Source organism: Macrosteles quadrilineatus, unplaced genomic scaffold (assembly GCF_028750875.1).
Source record: "Macrosteles quadrilineatus isolate MER2022 unplaced genomic scaffold, UCM_ALF_1.0 Scaffold_14__1_contigs__length_3811126, whole genome shotgun sequence".
NCBI classification, from domain to species: Eukaryota; Metazoa; Arthropoda; class Insecta; order Hemiptera; family Cicadellidae; genus Macrosteles; species Macrosteles quadrilineatus.
In genome coordinates, this window is record NW_026542607.1 from 2004760 (window position 1) to 2017964 (window position 13205).

At 29.4% G+C, this 13205-nt stretch overlaps 1 protein-coding gene across 4 annotated transcripts in view; it reads left to right on the forward strand.

Moving 5' to 3' along the window:
• The window catches only part of LOC129004992 (nuclear distribution protein nudE-like 1), a 36596-nt gene extending 23752 nt beyond the window's left edge, over window positions 1-12844 (forward strand). For 2 of the 4 annotated variants that reach the window (XM_054433726.1, XM_054433727.1), the window contains exons 6-8: window positions 981-1063; window positions 8445-8500; window positions 10346-12844. In XM_054433726.1, coding sequence (XP_054289701.1) covers window positions 981-1063; window positions 8445-8500; window positions 10346-10409 — 203 coding nt within the window. In that variant the 3' untranslated portion in view covers window positions 10410-12844. Of the gene's footprint in view, window positions 1-980; window positions 1064-1806; window positions 1858-3098; window positions 4613-8444; window positions 8501-10345 lie in introns of those variants that run through there. The other 2 variants (XR_008491789.1, XM_054433728.1) reach the window with 2 other exon arrangements.
• The last annotated feature ends 361 nt before the right edge of the window (window positions 12845-13205 follow it).

Genomic DNA, 13205 nt, shown 5'->3' on the forward strand with positions numbered 1-13205 from the left:
GAGAAAACTGTTACCTGTGCTCGGATGTATCCTACAGACATTTTTAACTTAAATTACACTTTTCTATACCGGTATGTATAAAATTAAAAAAAATGCTTAATACTTTAATACTTTTCATTGAAATGTTCCATCTAAAACCTAGGCTGTTGTGCCCTAGTAAAACAAAAACCTGAGATGACTGAAACAAGCGATACAGAATATATTAGTAATATCCCGTACAGTTTACTGTTAAAAAGTTTTAGACAGTTTTAGTTAATTTGGTGTAGTATGCATTCATCACAATGACAACTCTATTATAATCCATGATTAAAAAACAAAATCACCACAATAAAATCTCGGCTTTTAGCAGTTAGTATCTTAACTTGGTTAAGAATCAGAATTACCGGTATGTCCAATCTCTGAAGTCTGTCGAGTACACGTGTCAAAATCAGGAACATATATTCAGTGTTCGTAAATTGCTCCGTACAACTCTTAAGATTCGCTCTGATGTGCTGCAATTTCGCCTGTTAAAACTGTTGACCCTTTCTGACTTCACAAAAATATATGCAAGTATGACCATGAAAACCAATGAATTTTATTTTAAAGTTTAAATGGGGATTCTTTAAAGCTAAAAATCTCAAGTAAATATGATGGTAGTTAGTGATTTTTACAGATATTTACAGATTGATACAAATGAGATGAATTGAAATCCCCTTATTCTGCAGGTTCGATCGCGACGGATATATTTTATTTAATGTATAAACATGCTGATCTGTTTGTTCTATATTATTGAGAGAGAAAAAACTGGAGTAAGAAAAATGTTTTAAAAAAATTAGCGAAATACTCTTTTTGAGACCACAGATAATAGAGATTGATAGTTAAATTGAGGTTCTGCTACACACCAAAAACTTAGTCACACTGTTGACTACTATGTCATATGACTCCATTCTTGGAATCATCCAGTGTTGATGTTCAAACTCTTACAAGCTTTTCTGTTACAGGCGCAAATATGCCGGCCCGACTGACGCCCCTAAGAGGAGCAACCACCATGGACATTGTGGGCGACCTTTTAAAGAAAGTGGGGGTGAGTCTTTATTTCCTAATATTCTTTTCTTCTGTTTTTAAGCAAGGGTTTTCTTTGCCAAGTGCCTCTAGCAATTGGAAAATTTACTTTATAACAGAGCAAACCTACTAATTGCTTAATCCTGTTTAAAAATATATTTAGGAACTGTCAATTCTTTTATTCTAAAACAAGCTCTAAAGTGCATTTAATATTAAATAATAACTTAACGTCGGCTACTGATCCATATGAACAGTCTATTATGTCTGATTGTACAGTTAAAACTATTATTAAGTTTAACTGTTGAATGTTTACATTTATTGTTCCAAGCGCTAATGAAAAATTTGATTGTTTTCTTCATGTATGGCCTTGGTTGGAGTTAACCTTTGAATTTCTGTTATTTGCAATGATTTTATTTATTCAATTGTTTTAGTTTTTCGCAAGTTCTTGTACTTATTTCTGAAGGTTTTTTTTATATATGTTTAACAAATCTTAAATTTACTTTGAATTATAGATTCATTATAGTTTCAAAATTTACAGAAAAATTGAATAATTGAATTTCGACCAAACGAACACACATTTAATGATATTTTAAAATTTAACTGAGCAATGTGTAATTTTTAAAATTAGTAAACTTTACTTAGATGGTAAAACAAACTGATAGTTATAGAGTTAATTAATTCAAATAACTATCAAATCTTGTTGTTGGTTGGGTAATTATAGCTTGTGATCTTGTAATTTCTTTACAACTATACTTTGCTTTTTAGTGCATGGTAGCCGTTACAATGATTTTTGCCTTCTTAATCAATTTCTATTGAGTAAGTAGGACTTGGAGTTATAAGGTTACAGTAGAAAGTAGTGGTTTGCAGTTTTCTTATGTTCTGCTAATCCGATTTTATTTAGATTTTACAGTAGTGTTTTTTTTTTTTCAAAAAGTTTGTTTTGTGCATGGTTCTACCAAATTATTTTTATTCTTAGTAGAGTTTCAGAAAGAAAACCTGTAATGCTTATACAACACTTGAGTTTTCCACTTTTAATTTATAAAAGCTAGCCAAACTCCATTCTTTTGGAAATAAAAAAAACCACCCAATCAGCCACAATTTTTTTCATTATGCTTTTTCTTAAAATTTAAAGATAAGTTTAGAAACTCAAGCCAATAGAACACAGGTTTTCTTAGCAATGTGTGATTTAAGATTGTGTGATCTTGACATTGGATGCTTATTTAGTGGTTCTTACAATATTTTACCTCTTCCCTTGATAAAATTTGTGTTTGGGGGAAGTTTGGATTAGCAGAACCTAGGATTTAGAAGTATAGTTTATTGGGGGATTTTCTCAAAATGTCATTTTTGTGTGTAAATTAATAAAACACTAAACATTTGTCATACTTAAAGTTTTTCCACAGTTAGTTATCCCATAGTTCAATGTTATTTTTAGGGAAAAATATCTTCAGATATTTCTATAAAGTTACCGCCGAGCATATTTATCCAGAAACATTGCCGGTTTAAAAAAAATGAAGTGTAAGATTTAGGTTCCAAACAATTACATTTTCGTATGGATTTTTAGAATCTCATTAAGCGTAATCAAAGAGCAATGGAAGTAAGAAATTAAAGTAGTGCTGGTTTTTTCAAGTACTTACTTCTTTTGTTGATAGTTTGTGTTTATTTTACTGATTGGAAGTATAAAACTGTTTCAAATCTCTTCATGCAGTAGTAGTACTAAATAGTCATCGATTTTAATTGGACATTTCAAACAAATACAGATCTAGTGTAGTAAATAGCAAAGAAATATATTTGGCCTCTTCATGGATATTTTATTATTGCCCATTAGATAGATCACGAAAAGAAGATTGAGTACGACCAGGGCCAAAGTTCTGTTTTTAAATGATATATTTTCAATTTTATCAATTATATTACTAAACTTCTAAACAACAGTATACGATAGTAAATAGTATATTATTTATTTTATTTTAGCTACGCTGAATGTTACTTGAGTTCATTTTTAAAATTTTGCTTTGTTGGCAGTATACTCACGTCAGTTTTTGTTTTGTTATGTTGGTTAGCTTGAGAAGTGGCTTTGTACCTCCTGTGATCGAATCAAATGTGTCTGCGCAAATCCTCGCCCCCCTCTCTTTACCTTTCCTAGGCAGTGACATTGGTTGGTTAGGTTAGGTTAGAGACAAAAGGTTAGACCTACAATGTGCAAAATTGGTGTTCAAGCAATCTAGTATCATTAAATAAAATAATATTTATATGTTTAGATATTGCTGAAAATGTAAAATATTAAGCTGTAAGGTATGTCCAAAAATATGTCGTGCCTTAGAATAATGGGCCTAATATTTTGTGTATTAAAGTAGAAACGTTTTACACTTCTTGACTGGTGCTATTTACATTTAGACTTTTGAGTGTTAGTTTTATTTTTGAATTTTTCTGATGTTCAAATTTTATTTTTGAACCACAATAAAACATTAATCCTGTGATACTAATATTGATAAAATAGTTTTGGATTTGGTACGGTAGCTTAGTTTGGTAGTTTTTGGTCTTCTTTTGATTCAAGGATCAAGATAATGTTTAAGATTTTCTTAAACTGTATATCTAGTGATTTAAAAATATTATTGATTGTGTTTTAAATTTTGAACACATTTGAATTAAAACTAAAACTATGATTTATTGTGATAATTTTTCTACAGTTTGAATCAAAAAAGACTTTGTTGAATGCTATACCGTGTTAGCTTTTCCACGGTATTTTAATTGTTGACAAACACTTTTTAGAACTTTGTATTTTAAGGCCACTTCAAAGGGGCCTGAAGTAGGTAACATGAAGTAGTAAACTTACTTATTCTGAGCACGAATATTAGAACAGACACAGATCATAAACATAAACAAATAATGTTACTGGCCTGAAAATAAACATTATTTAATATTGCTTTAATGGAATTGTCTAAACCATATTTTAATGCAATTAGTATAGGATTCGGGACAGCAACGTAATTTGTTATGTTTGTGATCCATACCGGTTCTGTTAAAGTATTCTTGATTCTGAGTGATTAAGTTAAATTAGTTGTAATCTTTTTGTATGATACTAACATGTTTCAACATGTTCCTTAGCCAAGTTTTTTTCTTTGAAACAATAAATTCAACATCAGTATTAGAAGAAGTCAAACTGTAATATGTATTTACTACCACACGGTAAAATGTACATCAAATTTTTTTACAAAACCACCCTTTTGTACAAGCAAAATTGGTAAACATCGGCATTGTTTAAAGCCGGAAAGTTATTTTTGATTCATTTTCTATTTATTTTTATGACTAGTTTTGACAAAGAAAAACATTAAATAACATAACTGGGAATATTGCAGTAATTTTAAATGGTATCAAAAATGTATTACATTTTAAATATGTATATTTATATTCACAGTAATGATATTTTGTTAAACCACAAATAAAATCGTAATACATAACATGATTCTTAAATTTGAATGTGGGTGTGGTCCACAAAATTAAATTATACAAAACTGTATTTATACTTACTAGTCATTTCTTTTGCTATTTATTACTTTTCAATAGGCCTACTCAATAATCCTGTTTAAAAATAAGAGATTTATACATTTTTAGTTGTCCAATTCAGATTTTTTATCATTGGTAGAAATATAATATATTAATTCCATTCTCTTGAATTTAAATCTTTTTAATGACTCAATTTTAAAGGACGTTGAAAGTATAAAAATTGTTGTTTTTAAAGCCCAAAAGATTCTACTATACCAATACCATTCACTTATCGATTTGTCTTCCTTTGGTAACTAATCAGGGTAAAACAACACCTACCTAGAGTCAAAATTTATCTGTGATATTCAATAGTTTGAAGTGGATACCTAAAGTTCCTGTAATACATTCTCAGTTATTTATTGAATGTTGATATGTGATAGGCTTATTCTAGTTTTAAGTTATGTAATTCTAATTCTTTAATAGAAGTATTAAGCCCACTTGTAAATAATGTGATTGAATCGGGTGCTTTAAAAATAATTTTAAGTTTGTTAATAATCTAATAACTGTTGTTGGTTGTTAAAAATCGTTATTTATTATTAGAATTGTATATCCTCACTCCAGTGTAAACATATCTGCAATAAATTGTAAACATTTATAATGCATAATCCGTTTTTAAATACTGTTTCTCTTCGTTTGGAGTAGTTTTTTGCACTGATTTTCTAAATTTTCTCCGTTTAAAACCCTTTCTTTCCCGTGTTAAGCACTCATATAAGACAGAAATAGTTGTAGCTTAGTAATTCTTGTTTCCCCATTTCACAAGTGAACAGAAAAAATACTCAATTCTCCTACATTCACAATTATTTTTACTAAGTCGTAAATGTAAATACAGTATTGAGAAATTGACAAAAAGTTTACTTTTTTTTTGCAAAGTAGTTGTATAACCACTGAGAAATCTTTTTACATTTTTATACATAGGTAGAAGATTTTCACCATTAGCCCTGTTTATTTTACGTGACTACATCAAACCTTTTTTTACAATTTAATTTTCTGTTGTTGAATATGAATATGATTTGTGATATTTTATCCAGGTTTCTCTCTGTAGGAACACACATTCTCTCCATTCTCTGAAAAGAGATTGGTTGTAGATTTAATGTTAATGGAAATTATTTCTATGGGATCTGGCTTACTTCAGTTTATATACACTTTTTAAGGTATAGACTAATTCCTTCAACTTCTTTTTGAGGAGTTTAAGAGCTGAACCTGGCATCTTCAAAACCTTTTAGATATATCTCAGGATTTGTCTTTGACTGATGTTTAAAAGTTTCCTTTTGCTTTTGAACAGGAAGTACTTAACAATTCAAAATGGGTTGGATTACTTTAAACAGAATTACTCCAAAATATTTCATTATATGGAAACAAATTGCAAATCTGATCTACTAGCAGAAACATTTAATTTTAAAAGCAGACTTCATGTCAAGTGACCAAATTGCTGGCTCAAGATTGGGCAGTTGTGATAGATATTGGGTTTTAAATTTCACCGTTACGGTTGGGGTTTGTTTCCAAGATCAGTTTTATCTTTAGAAATAATAGGAATATATTTCAATTTTGGTTTTCGCATTTAACTAAACGTACCATACCTTGTAGCTGTTAATATTTTAAAATATAATATACTTAAAATCAATCTTCGAGGAATGTAATTTGTCAGGTTTTGCTTGTAGACCCCTTAATTTTATTGTAAGGTTAGCCTAAATTACATGTATAATTACCAAAACAATTTCAGTTTAAGTAAATACTTCTTAATGATGTTACCGTTATTTACAATTGTTGTTCCAAACATATTATTAGTGTAGGTAAAATTTTAAAAGCCAATTTTGTATTTAAATTCACAAATAGTTTTGAAGTAAATTCATCAGTTACTGCCTTCCTTTTTCCCTCCTGATGTCTACCTTCCTGTCGGCGCACGCACAGCAACTAGCAGGTCCGTACATGTCTGAACTTGCACGAACTAACGCTCTAACAGTCAGCTGCAGTGTTTGTAACATGGGAGGCATGATTAAGGCAGCACCTCTATCATTATGAGTACAAGCACTGGTATATTAGTGGAGTCTTAGAGGGAAACATTCTTCTTCGGTGGTTTCTACTTCAGTGGTTCTACTTTAGTGGATGATAAAAATCTACAATCCTATATGTTTACTGCATAGGCGAAAAAGTGTTATAATGTTTATTTTGGTATTTGTTTTTCACCAACAAGTAAATTTGCTAATCCAAAAGTAAATTAAATGTTTAAAAAAAAACTTTGATCTCTTGAAAATAAAAGTAGTACCACTTATTTGATTCTTTAATTGGATCATATTTAGTCACTTTTAATGACTAGGTATTAAAATTTTGATATCGTAAAAAGTTAAAAGTATAACTAACTATATTATTGATTCATTTATCTTATTTCTTTATTTCTACTTTGGCTAAACACTCCAATTAAACTGGATAATAAAGAAATTTCCCTCTTAAAAATTCAAGCATTACTTCATCATAGGTTCAAGCTGTATCTCTTGATTTCTAAATTCCTCTTTCATTTTATTGGGGAAATATATAACTATGAACAAGTCATGTTAAAAACTTAGATCTTTTCAAGCAAAATTTCATTGGTATTTTACCAAGTTCCGGTTTTAAACTAAATAGACTATTTAAGGAGATTTTTTGAAAACAGACATTAAAAGAATAAGGTCAAGGTAGTTTTATTTTTTTAATCTGTACAAATCATCAAAATGTTCAGATGTTGTTTAGTCCCACTTTGTAATAAATAACTGATTGATGTTCCATTAATATCTAGGGTTTGAATAGTTTTTTTTATATCACTATCAATTACACACACTCACAAGATAATTCGTTGAATGTTGTTTCTTGATTAGCCTGGAAGTAACATATTCTCATGTAACTGTGCTACTGATTTTTTTTTTATTGTTGGCTTACTAACAATGTGTTTTTTATTCTGAATTTACTCATAATTTGAGAAGGAAATTGGTGGGAACTTAGGTTTTAGGTTTAAAACCATTAATTAATGGACAACCATTTACTGATTATTACAAATAAATATCACAAATACTTTTTTAATTTAGTAGGCCTACTTGTCTAATATTTGAGTTGGAAAAATTATTTTTACCTACGCCAGTTTTTTAAGTAGCCGTTACTTCAGTTCAGTTGTTTCTTAGAATTGAAAAGTTTCACATAATAGTATTGTTTACTTACATAGCAGCATAGTTTTACTTAACAACACGGATAACGGACCAATGAGGTTCAAGGATTGAGGGAGAGGTAATAAAATTGTATTGCTTCAAAATTCAACTAATCAGCTATTTACCAATTTAATTGTTAACAATTGGTGCAATTAGTGTTTGGTACAATGATTCGTTGCATTGCTGTCAGTGGCAATGGGAGGTTATAAACAAAAACATAACCTCTTAAAATTTATGAGTAGTGATTATTAATTAAAAAACGATCGTAGGTAAAGTGGTGTGCGCAACTCGCGCAAAAAGTCTTAACAAAATTTATAGAAGTTTTTTAGGCTCTCGCCAAGACTTGTACCTTAAATTTTCTTGTTTCGTTAACACTTTCTTTACGAGATCGTTGCGCAAACTAGCCTACTATAACCTTATTCCTCTTGATTAATATATTTTTGCTTTAGACCTAATGGTGTAGTAGAGTTTTTTGAAGTAAACTAACAATAAAATAAATCATTTTGGGTTTTCTATTAATAAAAATAGAATAAAGCATTTTAATGTTTTTAATAAAATTAAAATTGTATTTTGAAACCATACTTGAAGTTGTTCCTCTTTGTAAAACAAATAATCTTTATATGTAATGGAAACAATTTCTCTTATTATTATGACTTGTGTGGACATCTGTTAATTGTTGTTCAATTTTAGGCGTTGGAGGCAAAGCTGGCTTCCTGCAGGAATCTAAATGGAGATGCATATTCCAGGTAAATAAAATAACAGACTTAGATAGATACTACTCATCAATATATAAAGCCAAAAGTACCCATGAACTTTTGAGAAAACTACAAGTCACACCCCCATTAACCATATACTTAAAATGTTCGTCATGACGAGAAACCTTGCGCAAAATCATCCATTATTTCATAAATTGCCCTCTAAGGTCGTAATTGCTTAGGAAGGGAACTTTCCATTTACCTAATGTTAAAAATACCTCAGCTGTTATTATTTGTTTGTATTCTGTTTTGTTTATTTCATCTTAACTTAACCAATCAATAGTTTTATTAATACTAATGTAGTAAAACGGGGTTGAGCCCGTGGGTAACAGCTAGTTAATTTAATAACAATTTACATATAATCAAATGATCCACTATTTATTAGTAGGTAGTGAAAATGTGATTATTTTGTGGTTTCGAGTAGATGCATCACACATATGCGTTCTTTACTTGTTTACGTTCATTTGGTACGGTTAGTTTCATACGTAGAAGTTCCAACAAACTTCTTTTGTGGTTTGAAAATATTTATTTTTCGAACAGCAAAAAGAAACGTGAACAAATTTAAATTGACTCGGGGAAAAAACAGCTACTGTCTATTCTTCTTTGTGAGTAGCTCACATCTTGCAATTCTGCCATATTTCTTGGTCCTTCTTTGGACAGCGACCTCAATTTTACGGCCATATTTGTGTACGGACATATCTACGAAAAGTAGGTTCAGAAATATTAAGTTACAAGAATACTTAAAAATCTAATGATTTTGTTGTAACTCTGATTGCAAATCATGGGCTAATTTATCCACATCTATCTTATCTAGTTGTTATCAAATCAATCATACCTAGCTAAGCCTGTGAAAATGTCAGAATAAAATTTGTTTATTGACTACAAAATAAAGCTATGATGTTTGATCGTAAATTTTGGTCTTCGTCGAGTACCCACGGCAGCTATGCTATCTAGTTCAAATTCAAGACCAACATCGTGTTCCTTACTTCAGGTTTTCTATCCGGTAGCACCCCAATAAAGCATTATTTGATCTAAGCTACACTGATTTGACAAGACGAGAAACCGGTAGAAATTGAGTCTAGAATTATTCTTCTCCCTCTTAGCTTCACGTGTCCATCTCATTCTTTCTGGTCACTAAAAGTCATAGTGAAATAATCGTTTCATGTTTTGCACATAACATTAAAAGTGTCTTGACTGTCTTAAGCATAATCAATCAAAAACTTAAGCTTAATGCATCCATTATCTCACCTAAGAAAAAAAAACTTCAAAATACACAGGACTATACTATGTAAGTTCACATTGTTTCAATTTAAACATAGGATTGACTTGTGTGGTTTTTAAATATATTTTGGCCAGGAATAAAAATATATGACCCCGAATACTATGGTTTTTCTTAAAAGTGTTTAAAATTATACTTTGGTTTAACTAGCTTTGGATATAATCCTGGTGGTTTGAAATAAATAGCTGCAAGACCTAACGGGGTTATTTTCAAGAAGAGCACCGTCACTTTTTAAATGATCCCTATGCATGCATAATATTATAAACAGAAATGAATCGTTTTACTTATATTTGGTAAGGAAACAAACCTAACCTAACCTGTACCCTTTTTAGCTATCATTTAACTATGTGGTTGACGTGTCTGGACATAGAGTCTACCCTTTCCCAACCTGACCTAACCCAGAACCTAACCTATAATAACTTCCATTACTCTACATCAGCTTAATTTGCACATGGCAAATCCTAAAAGTAGCAACCCTCTTCTTGAAAAGACCCTTGACGGATCCTATTTTCGCTCAAAAACTTTTTTCCCTAAACTTATAACCAATTTGTTTACAGACCTCGAAGACTTAACCGATCAAGTACGTCCTCTCCCACGATTCACAATCTTGGGCGGCAATGAAACGAGAAGAGCTCTTTCAAAACTCAAAATTTTGAACTTTGAGTGCCTTTGGTGGATGTGCAGAATGGAACAGTTGCTTTGAGCAGTGTTGTTGGTCGCGAGGGAAACACTTCCCTACAAATATTGAAAATGTACAGAATGAACTTTGGTATGCTTACCTGCAAAGAGAAATATGCTATGTATCCAATAATTACTTATTTCATTTTTACAACAACAAATATTTCAACAAAATTTAGAGTGCTGTAGCAGACAGTAAACTGTTTACTCTGCTTTTCTGTCTTACTACTTTAAAATTTTCAAGTTTCTCATTCTTTGAAAGAGTGGACCTATTAGCCAGAGTATATTTTAAAAACTAAGAAATTTAGTATTCCTAAAATCAATTTTTTATTTCCAAATGTAAGTAGAACTGTATAATGTAGATAATTTTAGCCCTATGAACTTAACAATTCATATTGTGCGGGTTGTATTCTTTTGTTTTCACTAACTTGTAAAATGTAGATAATTATAATTGATGAAAACAATCTTTTTACTGCCTTAAATTATTTATAGTGTTAGAAAGTTTCTTTTCCAATATACGTTACTGGCATTTTAAATACTCATAGATGTAATGAAATAAAATTTGTTATTTTTATTTTTCTTGACCAAACTGAGTAGGGCTAAGTTTATATCTAGGTTTACTGAATATCTATTAATAAAATGTACATTATATTAAATAATAGATATTCAATATACATAGAATTACAGAGAGAAAAAAACTAATTGACGACAAATTTTAGAATTGATTATTACTCTTAAAAGTTGTTAATTAAAATAAAAAGTTTGGTTAAAATCAATTATACAACCTTGTTTTAAATACATTGTCATTGATCTAAACCTATCTTTGCCAATTATTTTTGTTCTTTTTGTAAATTAACTTTTGCCAAGCTGAAAGTTATATACATTTATCTAAAAGTTATTCACATTCATAAAACAGTAAAATGCTTTTTAACCCTTGATTTGAATTTACATCAAGCAAAGCGATAAATCACATAAAGAAGATTGTAATTTATTTCTACAAAAATAAAAAGTTTCTTGAGGAAAATCATTTGATTAGCAAAAACCTTCAAAATTATAACGATTTAAAATTCTGGTTTCATATGGTGGAAAAGAACTTAGTAAACTACTATACAAAAGGATAAAATATTGTATTTCAGTGTCTATGTTCTAACCAGCACATAGTGTGAAGTTTACGACTAAAATAGAAAATTATATGTTTTGTGGTTTTTTATGCATACATTTTTTTAGATTGTTTCCAAACTTTTATTCAACATTAACACATTTTCCATATTCATTTTGGAAAACATAGTACTGTAGAAACAAAAATATTCGTTCATAAACATACTTCTGTCTTAGCAGAAAGAGTTTTCAATACTGTACTACTGAACATTCGTGTTTAGTTAAGAAAGGGTTAAATTAAAATAAAAAATAAATAAATAAATAAATGATTTTTCATAAACATAAACTTAATAAACAACATTTTGTGTTAAATATTATTTTATTTTTTTATGTCCAAAAATATAGTGGGGTCATTGTGTAAATTAAGCATTATTTAAGTGTTAATAATTGCTTGAATTTAAACAAAAGTAAAATTGCGTTGTACCACAAATTGGTATTAAAAATTATTTAAAGTAAATTTTTTTTAGACTATGACAAAATTGAATACCATAAATATAATTTATTTAACATTTTAATACAACTTGACAGTTAAATGTTGAAAACTGAGACATTTTATGGCTCTAATTAAAAGGGTAAATCATCAAAAATAATTATAATAGTTCATTTAGAAGTATATATAGTATAGGTTCATTTGGATTTTTATAATTTTTTAAAGGAATAGAGTCCAGCTAGCTTACCTACTACTAGCAAACTAGAGTCAAAAGGCTATATCATAAAGAACACAAATCATAACACTGATATTTTGTCCTGATGTTGGATAAAATATTAGAATTATGTTTTGTGTTCTTTTATTGTGTATCTATTACTCTTGGACTCAAATATTTTCAGGTAAGCTAGCAGAAATCAATATTTTGTAAATCCTAGAAAAATTATTTAGACTCGTAAATATTTGGATAACAATCTATAAATTACCATAGAATGGTTTTTTCTTTAATTTTCTTTCATATTTTTTAGCAGTACTTCAACTTGTGGCGCGTTAACTCATTGTATTATATTGTAGGATATTCATTTTTTTTAAACCTAATGTATATATAATTTTAAACCACCTTCATAATAAACTTAAGCTATCAGCACTGTCTTTTGTTTCATAGTAATTTATATGATTTAGGTTTTGTACCCGATTTTGTAATATATGTTTTATATGCATTAAGGTGTTGCAATAGTTTGTACAAATCATCCAATAAATTAATAGGGCCTTGGGACTGTATAATAAATGGCTATTTCAGTAAAAATGTGATCATAAATTTTATTACTACCCCATTTTTGTCTGGGTTTTAGTTGATCACAATATAATTTTATATATTTTACATTCTGCTTATAAAACCTTAATGTGGAGGTGGAACCGTGTCATCAAACAGTTCTTGAAATCATTTATTTAATTTGAACTATTCAAAAGAAACTGCATTGCGGTTTAAGTTTTGCCACTTATTGTTGATCAGCTGTTTGATTGAAGCATATTGCTTGAGCCATAAAAACCCTCTGTAATGAAGTTTAAGAAGGTAGGTTTTAGATGATATATTTTGAATTAGGTAGAACACCTAATTATTTGTGTGAGTATGTTATCACTGAAGCTATCTGGGA